The 16,413-nt window shown below is 33.8% G+C and overlaps 2 protein-coding genes and 1 non-coding gene across 3 annotated transcripts; 1 reads left to right on the top strand and 2 right to left on the bottom strand.

Annotated features, from left to right (window-relative positions):
- Positions 1-833: 833 nt before the first annotated feature.
- On the bottom strand, positions 834-9,468 carry LOC11428206 (metal tolerance protein C2). Its single transcript, XM_003625220.4, has 10 exons — positions 8,829-9,468; positions 7,710-7,818; positions 7,184-7,223; positions 5,466-5,542; positions 3,449-3,537; positions 3,248-3,317; positions 3,075-3,113; positions 2,779-2,929; positions 2,131-2,220; positions 834-1,239 (listed from the first exon to the last, which is right to left on the bottom strand). The coding sequence occupies exons 1-10, from the start codon at positions 9,232-9,234 to the stop codon at positions 1,138-1,140; spliced, it is 1,173 nt and encodes a 390-aa protein (XP_003625268.2). The 5' UTR covers positions 9,235-9,468; the 3' UTR covers positions 834-1,137.
- A 1,429-nt stretch (positions 9,469-10,897) lies between these two features.
- LOC112416851 (small nucleolar RNA Z161/Z228) lies at positions 10,898-10,984 on the top strand. The gene has a single exon (XR_003007362.1). It is a non-coding gene; the product is annotated as a small nucleolar RNA Z161/Z228 (small nucleolar RNA).
- A 1,033-nt stretch (positions 10,985-12,017) lies between these two features.
- LOC11437937 (nudix hydrolase 23, chloroplastic) lies at positions 12,018-16,348 on the bottom strand. Its single transcript, XM_003625219.4, has 8 exons — positions 16,034-16,348; positions 15,766-15,897; positions 14,814-14,890; positions 14,480-14,615; positions 14,236-14,376; positions 14,093-14,151; positions 12,594-12,665; positions 12,018-12,376 (listed from the first exon to the last, which is right to left on the bottom strand). Exons 1-7 carry the CDS (start codon positions 16,232-16,234, stop codon positions 12,605-12,607), a joined length of 807 nt encoding a protein of 268 aa, XP_003625267.2. The 5' UTR covers positions 16,235-16,348; the 3' UTR covers positions 12,018-12,376; positions 12,594-12,604.
- Positions 16,349-16,413: the final 65 nt, after the last annotated feature.

Here is a 16,413-nt window from a genome sequence, read left to right as displayed (position 1 = left end):
AAGGTTGGTTCTTCGATTGAACTTATTCTGAACCTAACATTACAATTCATGATGTTTAGCTTTGGAATTTTGTATGGGAAAACAAACAAATTAGCTTTAGCTTTGGAGAGTTTTACTTTGTTTGTTGGCTTATACGTATTTATAGAGCTAAACTTCAGAATAAAAAAACAAGATTATCATTTTTTAAGGAAGTATTGCATCGTGATCTTATATTTTTATGAAGATCTTTTATTTTTATTAAGTTGATTTATTTAAAAATTGAAAATCCAACAAGTTATTAACAACCAGCGTAAAGTGCGGTATTCAGTTACACAGTTCATGGAAGTTATTTATTAAGCTTAGTTTGACTACATATTTAATTTTTCTATTTAACTTGTCATTTTAGTATTTTAATAGTATACTTCGGCAATTATACCCTTTCAATTACTCTTATCTTTTTCAATAAAACTTACAAATTCCATCTATTTAAAAACTAAAGTTTGTTTTTTGATATCTTCAAAGCTTGTTTTTTGTTATTTTCAAAATATTGTTTCCTATAATAATGGTTTTATGAAGAGTTGAAATTTTATAAATAAGATGAGTAACATTGTCAAAAATAAAAGAACAAATCTCATAGGAAAAATAAAAGACTTCATGAAATGTTTAAAAAGTTAATGTAATAGTTTTTTTTTTTACAAGGTTACCGTAATAATTACTTATCATTCATTATAGAATGCATAAAAATGAGTAAAAAAAATTCTAAAACGACAATTTATTTGCTTTAAACTAAATAAAGTGTAAATATGCAAAACTGCTCATGTTAAAATAAAATAAAAGGCATTGGGGGATTTTGATAAATGTTTCAAGTATCTTACTTCTATATATATGTTGGTCAAGTACTATTCTTTGTTACTCTCTTTTTTGGACATATCTTTTGTTACTAGTTACAATCAAATTTTACACATAATTATTAAAATTGATTGAAAGATTATTCGAAATTGTCTATTTATCATTAAAAAAAAAAGTATGCTATGTTGTATGAAACCATTTCTTGAATAAGAAGTTATGCTACTATCCTTTCAGCAGTAACAATGACATTAGCGTGTATATACAACCCTTGGTAATAATCATTAGGATGAAACAGTTGAGACAAACTCATCATGCATGATCAATCTGCACCGTGAGGTCTTGCACGCCAAAATCATGGTATAGACGATGCACAAATTCTAGTATTGGCCGATCATCGACCCCTTTCTTAACCTGACAGCATAATACACCACAAATCAGCATCTACTGTAACCACTCGATACAAAAGAAAAAGAAACGTAGGTGGTGTGTCGTACATAAGGTTAATTCTGTAATTTTAAAGTGTTTATATTTCAATCAGTGACAGATCTTTCTTTGAAATAGCCAAACTCGGAAAATCGGTTAACCACTTAACGGGGATTCCTTCTCGGCGATGAGCAGCTGTGACTCAATTCCAACAGCAATGAATAAAAGAACCCTAGCATAGGTGATCCTTGAATAGATCCTTTTCGAGGCAGCAGGAGAAGCAGGGAGTCTAAGCATAATGCTTCTTTTCCTTGAACATATGGTTTTTAACCCGTGGCAAACCAAACCCAACTTGGATTTGGTTTCCTGAAGGAGAAACATACCCAAGACTGAGTAACTTGTTCAAGAAAGTTAAGGTCCCGTCGACATTGTCAAGAAGGAAAACAAAGGAAAACCTTCTTCGCACTGCTTTTGATGGCCATTGTCAAGAAGTCTTCGAACAGAGTCAGCAATTTGTACAGCTTCGAAAATCCTAGGTTTTAAATATTATTTTTTCAAGTCGTTTTTTTTGTAATCTTTAAATTGAAGAATCGAAGGAATAGTACAGTGGTACCAGAACTAGAGAGACAGATAGGAAGATAGAAGAACTCAGAAAGGGAAATTAGCGGAAATTAGCTCTTATATTCAACATAACCGTGTTTTTATAATTACGGACTAAAAATGTGCTGTGCATCACCTATTATGGTGATTGCACCATAGACAAAACCATATTTTCAAGGGTTGTAGACAGACATATTGTATCCTAATAATTAGTCAAGTTTGAGATTTTTCTCCTACTAGATGTAGCGGTAAAGGGAAGGAAAACAACTAATAAATTACCTGCATTGACAGTGAACCAACCACATGACCAGGCACCAATTCCCAAAAACGAGCCTGGGAGACATCCAGTACATCTTCATGAGCAGAAATCTGAACAAAATTTAATACGCTATACTTAAAAAATGAAGCATTGACGCATAAACAGGTTTCAAATTAGAAATGCTCAATTTAAATAATATACACTAATCAAACAAAATGCACCTTTCACTCCAACCCCTGAGATTGGATTAGTAATAAAATCAGAAGTTGCCAAAAAATTTGCGAAACTTAAAACATTGTGTATTTGATTATATTATATATATCAGGAATTTCAAAATAAAGTTTATGTGCAAGTGGTCCCTGGTAAGTGATTATGTAGCTTTTACAGCACAAGAAGACACACAAAGTAGAACCAGAGAACAATTTAAATATAATATTTGCCCAGCATTTGCATTATCTAGAAATTTGAAAAGGAGCTTTTAGCCAATTTGAGAAAGAAACAGAAATTGAAAGAAAAAAGAGTGATTACATCATTAAGAGCCCATTGTACATTACAAGTTAGTCTTTCTGCATAATTAATAAGATCTCCAAACAAATTGCAGAGAAGGGACCACTACCCCAAGCCGCAAGGTGGTAAAAGCATATTTATCACAAGAAAAATGTAATAACCTGTCTCAAGCATTTGCTAAAAGCAGTAGTTGGGATGCTGGGAGGTGCCATTTGGAGCAAGATACCACCAGTTGCCCTAAAGAGAGGCAAAACAAGAATAAAAACCGCAACAGAAACAAGTCCCAAACACAAGACTTCTGCATTCTCAACCCTATTAAATAAGGAAACAAAAACAAGTCAAATTACAATAACTGAAGAAATCGGATTAGGATGCTGACAAATTCATTTTTCTTCGAATGTTTGTTTATTTTCATCTTTCTCAAGACTAAATGAACATAAAATGAAAAGGTATTTACCCTATGGACAATAACCAGGATGCCAGTATCAAACCTGCACTGAGAAACCATTGAAGTATATAAGCTTGATATGAATTTGTATAGAGATAAAAGAAATGCATCGAAATTGAAGGGGTGTTAGTATGTTATTGTCATACATTTGGACAATGATAGACGGATTTAAGCATATCTACCTGCGAATGGAATCTGTAAGAACATGCAGGAAAACAGAGTGGCAATTCATATCTTCTGCATTTCTGTAAGCTGCAAGATATATTCCAAAAGAGACGGATAAATGGTCAAGGCTTAAAAGGAAGTATCAAAACTCGAGGAACCCATTTGAAACATAGAAAAGGCTAAATCAAATTAATCTTAAAAAAGCAATAACTACTGACCCAAATTTATTCGAGCATAGTTCCTGAAGAACCACACACCAATGAGATTCACAAATAAATTAGTCACTGCAGAAACATTCAAGTAATGCCTGCACACGGAACACGTTCATAATAAATAATAACTTCAAATGAAAACTCAAGAACCAAATTGATAGAATGAAAAACAAATAATTTAGACGAACGAGTCCCTTCCCTTGATGAAAGAAACAAAATTTACATATATGCGATGAATACTACAGCAAAATCTAGAGTTTGTAATTTCAAAGAAGCATATATAGATCAAGAAGTCACTCGTTGAAAATTCTAGCCATTTATAACAGGCATCTTAAAGCAGGGTATTTAGTATGATTTCTTTTGTGAGACATAGTTTTTGTGGCCTTCTCCAGAAGCTAATTTTGTTTAATATTTTCTTCACTTTTATTTGAGAATAGTTATTTAACTTGGACCGATAGTACAGAACTATTTGGTCTCTATCTCTCGGGTATGATACCTAGGCTAAAAAAATTACTATTTAGGTATCTAGATTCATATGTTTCTCTTACTTATTTTCCATCCTATATTATACGCTTTCTTATTATTTTCACCAACGCTTTCTTATTATTTTCACCAACGCTTTCTTATTATTTTCACCAACAAAGATTGGATCCCATGAGTCACCAATTCCCCTAAATTGTAATATTGCTTCTCTCGAGAAAACCGTAATTTTGATATGTTAAACCCTATGCATTTACTGCAACGCAGGTGCATAAATAGACTACAAAAGGAAAACAAAAAACAAAACAAAATATCACATAATTGGTCTAATATATAGATTGAAATTATGTCCATCATTCATCAATATTATCATTTAGTTTGAACGCGCGAGAGCGGGGCACGTAACGGGCGCTTTTCAGTGGCGTGGACACATTTTATACTAAAAATACTATACCGTTAAGATAGACATACTAAAATACCTTAAACATTAATCAAAAATCATGAAGTATTCATAATTTGAAATAAAAACCATAAGTCTTAAGCAACATAAGAAACATGCTTGCAAACAATACCAAAAAAATTCAAGGAAAGCAGGACTTTAAGTATGTAAAGCTTAAAGTAAAAAAAGTGCTAAACATCAAAAGTCAAATAAAAAGTTCAATAATCATGAAAATCTTCATCATCGCTTCCTCCACCACTAGAGTGGTGCACATGCTCTTCTTCATCCTCTTTCTCTTCAAACTCTTCCTCTTCATCCTCTTTTTCTTCATCCTCCCAATTAAAAAAAAACTGAGTCATATTCATCAATCGTAGAAGAAGAAGGAAGAAGATAAGAGGAGATGATTGCTCTCTTCTGTTTGTTGTTTCAACTTTCAATCGTAGAAGATAAGAGAAATAGAAGAGAAGAGAAAGAGGCCGCATAAACAGAGAAAGAGAAAGAGAGCGCTACTGTAGTGGAAATTGGAAAGAAAAAAGTTAGGATTTCAAAAATGATCAAAACGCCCTTGAAAATGTTTTAAAATTTTGGACAAAATCAACTTTTCTTCATTCAGTGTGGGTCGCCCGCTTTGACCGCATCAGAACCGAACCGATCCGGCGAAAAGCGGCTGCGAAGGACCGCTATGACCAACCGACACGCGCCATCGCGGTCTGAAGCGCTGCCCTCGAAAATTCCGCTACGTGCCGCGATAGCGGGCAGCGCGGCCGCTTTTAACAACTATGGTTTGAACCATAGGCACGCTGAAATTGAAGAGGTCAGAAATCATACATATGGAGAAACAACAATCCTATGCTAGTAATTCCAATGTTTGCAATTATAATTTCAAGGACAGAGGGAGTATAACTTAAAAATTGATAATGGTCAAATATTAGAGATAAGAAGAATATTATGATAACTCATGCTTAGATAGCGATTAGCAAGTAGCAGCCATCTTGGCACAATTCTAAATATCTAAAACAATAGGTCAATTCTTTTTTTGCTGGATATGTAAAATACTTGATAGAAGTAATATAACACAAACAATCATTGTGAGAACAAACTTACTTGTGTTCTGATTCGTCTTGTATAAACGCATGAAGGGCTTCAACTGCTAGGGAGAATGACATAAACAAAAGAAACAGCTGTCTACACAAGAAACCGAAGAAGGAAATTCAATATGTTAGCGCATATGATTGCAATAGCAAAACAGAATGGAATTCAGTATTCATTCCTTTAACAAAATGCATTTCCTATGTGAAAGGATAGCTTTTAGCAACTCAATTCAGTATTACATATCAGATTTAGTTTTGTTTTCCGTTTGTCAAGCGGTACGGATCAACATTTGAGAATATAAATCCTTTACCAACAGTACCTGATATTTTAAGCAAATAGCAACATTAAAGGGGCACTTCAATAAATAGTTTAATTAAACAGCTATTATTTCAGACCTTGTGTATAAGTTGTCTCTCTAATCAAAATGGGAATGACGTTAAACTCCACATAAGTTCTGCATAAGCTGCATCTATCAACCATCGTGGAGAGGTTATGAAGATAAGCTAAGCATGACTTAATGGCTATTGAGTTTAAAGGGTAAGCACTTCAGTGTAAACCAGTTTTACACTGGCATCCAATTAGAGCTCATTATTTTTCCACTTCATCATACCATTAACTCCTAAATGCTGTTACAAAAGGGGGCTACCCTGGCAAAATAATGGATTCTCATTGCATGTCAGTTTACACTGTATGTCCTTTAAACTTAAATTAATTTTATAAGCTCTTCCAAATATTAACGCAAGCAAGGTAGACAGGAACGAGCTGGGCTTGGCTTAAGTGGTTTGGGCTAAACGAACCGGGTCGGGTCAAAAGATAACCCGGTTTTGTATAAAAGATAAAACCCAGAAAATTTCATTTTTCTGTTTCTTCCTCACCCAAACCCTAAACACGAACGGCTGTTCCTCACCAACAGCTAGCACAAAACGGCAGCCACTTCTCTTTTCCGGCGAATTTCTCGCCGTCGTTCTCTCTCTACCCTCACCTAAACGTGTTTTCCGTCGTTATCTCTCTCTACCATCACCTAATACTCTGTTTTCATTTTTCTGGATTTTGAATACTTATGACTTATTTTGAGTACTTTGATGATTATGACTTACTCCCTCCGTTTTAAAATATAAGCAAATTTTACTTTTTAGGTTCATTCAATTAATGATGTATGTGGTCCATAATATAGACCACATACATCATTAATTGAATGAACCTAAAAAGTAAAATTTGCTTATATTTTGAGACGGAGGGAGTATTAATTAAGTTTAATGTACTTATGATTTCTATGTTATTTTTTTTTTTTTTGTATTATATATTTATATGATTGTGTGTGCGTGTATAGGAAATTACAATTTTGCCCTTGAGTGGGTTCTTATGAATCGTGTTACGCTCCCCGACTTTACGTCCCTTCACCGGCCAATCGAACCTACGTAGAAACTCGTTCCTGACTACATTGAACGCAAGTACTTATTTCATGAATAAGTTGAAATAAACTCCTTCAAACGCCCCCCTAAACCTCACAAAAGATTCAGGAAACCTGATTTGAGACATAGACCAATCATCTCTGCACCTTGAGATGAACATGCATCACAGGGATTAAAGAACATGGATATTGTTTAAAATGTTCTTAATTTTATTATATATTATTCAAGCATCATTCTGTAAATTGATGACAGCATCAGGCAACCAATTCACGTTAATACAAGGTAACAGCAGCAGAAAAGGAAATGTGGAATACTTACAGCATTTGTAAATGCAGACAAAACTTCTAGTCTTTTATACCTGAAATTAAAGCACGTCAATAAAACCATAAACATGATTGAAATGATTAATCAAAGAGTAAATAATAGTAGTAGATCAGTAAAACCATAAACTGGACTCAAATGATTAACTAAACAGTAAATAATAGCTTCAATGATATCATTTGCAACAAACATACAACAATTTGCATTCATATTGTTGCATGCAAAACATAAGCATTGGCAATTTGACATCCAGACAATGGAAAGAAAAAAGAAAAAAAATCTTTTAGTACATGACATGCACACATAGACACACAGATATGTGTGCTAGGGAAGTTTTAAAAAAGTAAATATAAAATTGATGATAACTACCGGGCTATTTCAGGAAGAAGTATCCAATCAAAACTATCCCCTCTCTACCCCTCAACCTAATACTTTACACATCAAAATTCAGTTACAAAGTAAATAATTGTACCTACAAATGGTTCCGCATTGTGCAAGACAATACATGAAACAAAAATCTCACCCATAAGTATAATCTCCATCAGGTTTTTTTCTAGACGCACCCATAACAAACAAAGAAAACGTGAGAAGACCGCATCCAAATGTCAAGTGAACTGCATCAGACACCAGACCTGAAAAGACATAGTTATAAATAGAAAAGTCAGCCAGAGATTCAATTTGACATCTTAGATTTATCCCATAAACCCACCTGTAAGTATTTGAAAAAGCTTATACACGTACTACATAATTTATCATATGTTTATAAGTTGTTCTCGACTTATTTTCATAGCTTATTTTGATAAAGTCGCTCGTAGAGCTTAGAAAACAGCTTGTCAGTGTTCATAAGGAATTTACTCTTGTTTTCACTATGGTAGAAACAGCTTGTGCAAGATAAGTTCTTAGGCTATGTTTGGATAAACAAATTAGTCCCTGTTTGGATAAACAATTTATAGCACAACTGTTTGTGATGATAAGCGCTTATGTACATGAGCTATTTCTATAGCCAAAGATAAAATACAGTAAATTGTTTTTACGTATGCTATAAGTTGTTTTCGTAAGCTTAGCACAACTGTTTATGATGATAAGCGCTTATGTACATGAGCTATTTCTATAGCCAAAGATGAAATACAGTTAAATTGTTTTTACATATGCTATAAGCTGTTTTCGTAAGCTATTTTAGAGGACTTATGAAAATAAGCTGAAAAATTTATGAAATGTCGTAAGTGGTTTTCATAAGTGCTCCCGAACAATCTAACAGAACTTATATCAGTAGATAAGATCAAATAAGTCAATCCAAACAGACCCTTAATTAAGCATGTGTTGTATACATGCTTATATCTAAACTATTTCTGTAAAAAAACAAAAAATAAAGTCGAATTGTTTTCATATAAACTCTTAAGTTGTTTTCATATAAGCTATCATAGAGAGCTTATGAAAATAAACTTAAAACAACTTATAACATGTCATAAATCATAGGCAGTTGCCACAAGCTCTCACAAACCGTCTCACAAGTGCTTATGTCACTAGATAAGTTCAAATAAGTCTTTTTACAGTAACAATCACTCATCCTAAGCAAACAATTGTGAAAACTACGAATTAAAGTTAAATTGAAAATAAAAATGAGTTAGAAGTTTGATCTTACCAACACGACCAGTGAAGAGACCAATGAGCAATTCAACAGTAGAGTAAGCAACATTAAGCGAGATCATAAAAAACAATCTCTTCATATACCTATGACCAGATCTAATACTTCGAAAAAGGGACAAAACAAAAGACGAAAAAGACAATTTTTTTGATGACCCAGAAGGTTTTTCATCGTGACAAGACCAGTAATGGTGGTTGGGTCCAGAAGAAGGGATATCTATGCTGGAATCAGTTCGTGAAAGGAAGGGTTTTCGTAAACCCGAATCGGTTGAAGGAGTGGAAATCGGTGTTCGAGGTTGTTGGAAAGAAGGTTGGCGTGAAAAGGCGAAGCGACGATCGTTGGCGGTGAATCCGAAATCGCCGTTGAGAGAAGAACCGAGAGTTTCTATGGTTTCCATGGTCATTGAAAACGAAGAAGAAATAGAATTGGGGGTGTAAAAAGAAAAGGGGGGGTAAGATTGGATTGGGAATTGTGAATGGTGATAGTTGTCGGAATGAAATGGTGATGATGATTGTTGTGTGAGTGATGAAACTGAAAGCTTCACTGTCAAAGGAGGTGCCGTGATCTAATGGCGTGTACTGAAAACTGAATACCAAAGCCCAAGTCAAAGTAAACTCCTGCTAAATCTATTTTTCTATTTTTAGTTAAGTGTTAACAAAAAAAGAAGATAAAAGAAAACGATTGTTATATAAACATGAGAATTACTAGTTTAAAAACATTAAGTTAGAAACTTGGTTGGTTCGATCGGAAGTCTTAGTGGCTCAGAAATCAAGAGAGTCCACTCTCTAATTTTCGAGTGTGAAACTCAAGTTTTTATATATTTCAATTAATGATGATACATAAAGGAAGTGACATTATTTATAGCAATTCTAGAGGTTATATTGTAGTTGAAATAGTAATAATAATTAATACATCAATGAAAACACAATCCAGTAAAAATAGATATTGTCAAACATGGTGGCTTGTTGGTCTCAAAGTAGGGTGATGGAATGGGAAAGCTAGCATGGTAGGGTGGTGGCTGCAAAGTCTAAGATATCAGAATGTCTTGATCTGCATCACTTAGTTCAATAGTTAAAAACTTGATTAGTTTCAAATTTGGCTTATGTAAAAATACCTTTAACTTTCTCCTCAATAAGTCAGACAGAAATTATTTTGTTGGAAAGCTAACTCTCTTTCTTTTCTAGGTCATGTTACGTTAGCTCAACTTTTTTTACTACAAGCATTTTGAGTTACATTACGAAAGCATGTCATATTCTTCTATTCAAGTTTGTGATGAAGTTGAGATGTTATGTAGGAATTTCAGGTGGGACTCTACTGCTACTGATTAATGAAAGTGTCGTCTGATTGGGTTGGAATAAAGCTTATTTTTCAAAAGAAAATGGTGGTCTCAGATTTAGAAACATGCACATTCTCAGTTAGACTTATATTCTTAAGTTCTGTTTTCAATTCAGACAAGCTTTAGGTTCGTGTTATTATGAAAGCTAAATACGGTTGTGGTCCTCCTCGTGCCGCTACCCATAGTTCAACCGACTTCTAATTGCTCCAGTATTTGGTGCACTATTAAGTAAGTATTAATCATGTCTGACAATATGTTGATCAAAATATATCCTCATTCATAAAAAAAATGGTACTAATACTAGATTTGGGATATATACCGCATGAAGCTGTAACTGCTAGCTTTGCACCCATCAATCTCTCATAGACTGACAACCAACTACAGCTCCAAACACAGACAGATTTACAATTTCATCATTCAATTAAGGATGAGACTTGAGAGTGTATAAATAACACAAATAATAGTCGTATAAAACTTTCTTCTGTCAACATAGAGAAATATACTTATACTAGAGTATGAAAAATTTGGGCAGCATGAGTCCCACATCGGTTATATTGAAAATGAGTTTGCTTTCCTCCTAGTATAATAATAGGGATGAAATCTACGTATTTCCACACCATCGGTTACATAACGTTTCCGTTGGGTGCGTTGCATTCCATATGGTTTGTATCCAGTTTTTTTATTTTGCTTTTAGCATTATCATTTTTTGTTTTTTGTTTTGTTAAATTGGAAACCATATGATGAATATGGATTGTCATTTTCTCACGACGGTCGTCTGAGTTAACTATGATGAAATAATCCTATATTTCTGATGGTTACACCCTTCAGCTCATTAATCTTTAATGTTGATGATAAATAAATTTTTTTTTTTGGTAGGTGATGAAATATCTTTCTTGGGCATTTCATAACACAATTATAAAGTGCAAATTGTTTTTGATTTACTAACTTTCCATGATATAAATCGGGTAAAGCTGTACAAAAAAAATTATTCGGGTAAGGCACTAAAAAATGAACTATTTGACTAAAAGTAAATCCTATTTCTTATGAAATACTAGCAAATTTAAGAATTTATAGGGATCCTAGTTGCATAACATTGTGACATGAATGTTATATGATATATGTAACACGTGACAATCTCATTTTAAAATAAAGATAAAAATAAACCAAAAAAACACTCTAAAAAGAGATAAGAAAACAAAAAAACTACATGTTCCATTGTGGTGGTGGACAATGCCACGTGACATTAATGTCACACTTATGAGATCCGAATTTATACGAGTAAAGGTTTTTTAACTATTAGACTGTTTGAACGATTATTTATCCGAATGTAATGAATTTTATTTTTTGAAGGATTGTCCGAATGTAAAGATGACATGGTTGAAAATTGGCATATCATTTTATTCATATTATATCACCTTTAATAAAAAGCAGTATTTTCCAAAAATCAAATGCATGCCACGGCAACAGGCGAAGTTAGAATTCCAGCCGTTCTAGAAGTTTGAGTAAAGATAACTTTAGCGACCTTGTTTTGTTGAGTGTGCGCAGCCACATTCTTGTCACAGCACTAAACAGCTTTCAAACTTACTTTCGTTTTTTATAAGGAAAATGATAACAAGATATAAAAATATATTCTTAAAAAGAAGTACATTCAATACCTTTAAATTATAAGTGGACCTTTTCCATATCTATAATCGGATTATAAATACGAAATATCCATCACCGTTTAACAATGATTAATCTCTATCTAATTTTTTTTGAGCAAACAAGGTACAGTCTCCCCAACCTCTATAAACAAATTCTAGAGATTGAACCACCTACCATGCCCGTGTTTTCGAAAAATAGGAAACAAATTCAACAACAAAACAAAAGAATTTCATTTCTATTGATGAATGATCATGTTTACAATTTTGGTGGATGCCATTAGGCCACACACAAGTGTCAGTCTTACTTTTACAATTGCAACAGCCTATCAAACTAAGAATCCTAGAGGAATTTGCTGGACATAATAAATTGCATCAAGCACATGTGACCTGATGTAGTAATGTGTTCAGGTCGTTTCCTGAATCGAAACATGTCTGTTTATCTTTTGACAGTGGTAAATTTAAGCCAGCAATGCTCAGGTCTTTGCAGAAGATACAGTAATCTTCAGGCTAGCAGAATTTAAAATTCTTCTAATAAGAATCTTCAAATATCCAGACTTCACTGCAATCTGCAAAATGTTTTGAAAGATCGTGATAATAGGCATATTATAGGCCAACCAATAAGCAACATGCTAGATGAATTATTCCAGGTCTTTGAGGGTAACAATGAATGGTAACTTTATATACATTGTAATGCACAGAAAAGCATATGATTATATTTATCTCATTCTTATCGTTTATTATTATCATCGCTATAAATATTGCAGTATAGCACCGGGAACTGACCTTATCATGGCTCATGTGTGCATGTGATGATCCAGTGTGTAGGCATGACTATCAGAAGGACTTGTACCCGGCCTAACAACAAATACCAATACAAAACCAAACAAAATGAGTAAGAACATAAGTCTAGGTAGCAAAGTATCAGAAATATTCATCGAAGTTACTAAAAACTGTTTTTGGGAGTCAAATACCATTTCTAAACCATAGTCACATAATTCGCGATTCGCCCCGGTAAGCGGTACCGGTACGGGTTCGCGGTTCGCTACATGAGAAGAATTCGGTACGTATGGGAGTATAGAGCTTCAGTACTCTTCGGTACGTTCTAATATATTAATTGGTACATTATGAAAAAAAATAATTAAATAAACAAAAAAATGATTAAAAATATTGATATCATAAATAAAATTCAACTTTGAAAAGCATAATTTAATAAAAACATAAACAAAAAATAACAATTAGTATTTTAAAATGTAGATAAAATAAAAATGATAAATTTATATTTTAAATTGTCAAAGATCTCATTTTTATTCCAACTTTAGCACCACCATTAAAGAGAAACAACAATTAAGTAAAATATGGTCTGGATTTATCAAACATAGTCCAACTTTATTAACCCAAGTCAAAGCCCAATATTAATAGTCCAGCAAGCTAACCCAAGCCCAAGAAACCCTAATTTCATCTCATCATCATCTTCTTCCTTCCATGAGAGAAACAAAATTCCAAGTTCCACCGCCGCCTCAAGTTAAGGGTTTATCCCAAAAACGTGAAGCTGTGTCCGCCGCCTCCCAGTTCCTCCACTCACAGACAAAATTCATCCACTCATAGTGCTCCGCCTCACTCATAGGACGGTCGTTTATGCAGGTTATCTTGGTTCGCCCGTTTCTGCGAATTCCTTCACGTATCTGTGCGAACCAGTACGCGAAAGAACCATGAATCGGTTTGCGCGAACCAATTCGCGGTTCGCCACTCAACCCAGCGAATTATGTGACTCTGTTCTAAACTACAGGATTATGTTCACAAGATAACACATTGATTTTATCATTCTGCATTTGTGAAAAAAAAATGTGAAAGCTGCTAGCCCAAACACACATAAAAACAGTATTTTTTTTTTCCTAACTAATTTATATAGTATGCACATTTTGCTAACATTTATACCAGGACAAATTAGATCTCAAAGAGTCATGACTCAAGAGTCAAATAACCAACCAAATCCAACTAGTTGAGATGTATCTCATTAACTAGGCTAATCAATTTCAGTCCTAAATGAAACACACATCAAAGTTGTCAATGCTAAACTTTTCCAAGTATACCCTTAAAAGGAACTTAAATAATTAATACACTTCAAAGGCGTACTACGTTTCTTATATTTTATATGTATGACCTACAAAGTTTTCTAATTGTCTCTTAGAAATAAGGAGCAGAGGGCGTGGTTTCCTTCCCTCAAACCAAACCGTACAGAAAATTAAGGGAAAATATCATGTATGTAGGAAGAAAATAAAAACCTTTTGTTAATGGTTCCATAATGAAATTTGGGCTTGCCAGCCTTCATATCCTCAATATACTGTGGCCATGAGAAACAACATCAGACATGATATGAGTAGGTAACACAAAAAAAGAAGACAGGGTTCATATATCTGAAACATACCAAACTCAAGGTAACCACCATTGATGAAAAGGACAGAGAATTAAAAGGTATATCATCAAGTGAAAAAAGTTGGCATTCTGATGACTCTGGACCAGGTGAAAAATGGGGCTTCTTCAGCTTTGCTAAGAATATCATGTACGTCTGCCACAAACATGTGATAATCAAGGTAAAAAATCTAGTCAAGAGAATCAATAAAAATGAACAAAACAATAGAAAATAAATCAAAGTTTCGTCCAGTCCTCACTTGGCCAATTAAAGGAATATCCAACTGAGCAAAGGGAGAAATTACTTCTACATCTGCATTTGCTTCCTCCCTTGTTTCCCTTACGGCACCTTCCATAGCTGACTCTCCAATTTCCAAATAACCAGCGGGAAGCGTCCTTGTTGATACCAAAATATGAAATTAACATAGCTCACTGATGAAAAGAGATGCAATCTTCATCATTATGATAAATTTATTAGCATTTATGTTATAATAGTTCATGGAAAGGAACCTAATCTGTATCTAACCAGATACAATGATAATAAGAAGTTTAATACAATGATAATAAGAAGTTTAATACAGCGTTGATTCATACCAAAGACCGTAAGATGGTTGAATATTCCTCTTGCAAAGGAGGACCTTGCTATCGTGTTCAATGAGGCAACCCACTACCTACTTTGCCAGCCAAAATCATGCCATTCAGAACAATGTAATCAGTCATATAGTTTTGTGCAAAATGCATGAAAAGAATAAGTGATATGACAAACAATATACAACTACCAGAGTTCTTTTCCTAACAAGTCAGAGAATACATCCAAAAACATATGATACTCTTTCCAGATCCCTATTTGTTTTGCATTATCATTTATCATCGAGTGTTTGATGAAAAGAACAACTTCAGAGGACAAAGAGTGATAGACAGGCCAATTTAAAGCATGTTATATGCAGATACCTAACATCAACATCCATTTCAGATCAACTATCATATTCATGCATCACACTCTAATATTATTATTTTTATCTACAAAAGGTCCTAAAGCTGAAACGCTTCCTTTTCTCAATGGGTCCAAGTCCAACTCTTCCATGAACCTTGGCATGATGGGAACTTTGTAATACTAGGTTGCTTCTTCCTTTTCCCAATATCCACTTCTAATACATTTTAAAATTCCAACAAAAGCAATAGCATTTAAAAATAGAAAGCAATTATTGTCTAAAATAGTTGTATATATGCTGTATTGTGTATTGTATGCCAATTGCAGTCATACAAAAATCTTTCAGATCTTGGGTTTATCCACAGGGCTCTTCGACTCTTTAACTACTTACAGCAAGAGCCACAACCTCCTAGAGATAACTTCAATTACATAATAATTTCATTTACGCTAAAATAGCCAGACTTTAGGTCATTTAAAAAGTCTTTCCTACATTTAGTGCTACCTAATTAAAGGTTTAGGCGTAATAATCTACATATAGTGTTGAGCCTGTATGCTTAATTAGTGACCAAGGAAGGGAAAGAACAAAAAGGTATTTGTAGGAAGTAAGGAAGTTACCATTTTGGGATTCTGATAAGCAATCCTGCCACAAAGTGTACATATAGCTCTCAATTTTTCTTCTCCCTCGGGTATATCGTGTTTGGTTGAACCACCACACCACTGACAGAACTTGATACTAAGAACATTTCCCTACATCAATAATTAACTATAATAAATAGACCTAAAATTTGATGCTATTTCGTCAGCAACAAAAATAACATAAAATTTTAAATTGGGAACGAAGAAAATCTGATAAACACGGAATTCTTGGGGAGAGAGAACTTACGGAAGATTGAAGCGATGAGGAAGCACGAAACGGTGAAAATCGAGTGGTGCGAGGTGTGGTGTGCGTGGGAAGGAGTTTGAGAGAAAGATAAGGGTGTGAAATTGGGCAGAGTGATGATATTGAAATGGAAGTTCTAGGTTTTAGAGTCCAGCGTTGGGTAACAAATTCGCATAGTTGAACCTGGATACCTTTCACCATCATTCTTCTTCTTCTCCGATTGGAATTTCCAACTACAAAACACACTTTTTCTTTACACAACAAAACACTCCGTATTCCTATTTCACCGCCACAATTCTAAACGTGATTTTTTTACTACGCTGGGAATAATCGATTTTGATTAGACTTTATTTTGTTTAAACGTAATTTTGATTAAAGGTAAT

This window comes from Medicago truncatula, chromosome 7 (assembly GCF_003473485.1).
Source record: "Medicago truncatula cultivar Jemalong A17 chromosome 7, MtrunA17r5.0-ANR, whole genome shotgun sequence".
NCBI lineage: Eukaryota > Viridiplantae > Streptophyta > Magnoliopsida > Fabales > Fabaceae > Medicago > Medicago truncatula.
This window is presented reverse-complemented; position numbering and strand designations above follow the sequence as displayed.

Bases quoted from the DNA above. Each gene is read 5' to 3' on its own strand.
- LOC11428206 (XM_003625220.4), bottom strand. From the start codon at position 9,234: ATGACCATGGAAACCATAGAAACTCTCGGTTCTTCTCTCAACGGCGAT. The intron at 7,819-8,828 runs GTAAGATCAAAC...ATGTCTTTTCAG, and splicing joins TCTCTTCACTGGTCGTGTTG to GTCTGGTGTCTGATGCAGTT. The intron at 2,221-2,778 runs GTTATTACATTT...AATTTTGTTCAG, and splicing joins TTAGCAAATGCTTGAGACAG to ATTTCTGCTCATGAAGATGT.
- LOC11437937 (XM_003625219.4), bottom strand. From the start codon at position 16,234: ATGATGGTGAAAGGTATCCAGGTTCAACTATGCGAATTTGTTACCCAA. The intron at 14,616-14,813 runs GTATGAATCAAC...GGTATCAACAAG, and splicing joins CAACCATCTTACGGTCTTTG to GACGCTTCCCGCTGGTTATT. The intron at 12,666-14,092 runs GTTTTTATTTTC...ATTTGTTGTTAG, and splicing joins TATGGAACCATTAACAAAAG to GCCGGGTACAAGTCCTTCTG.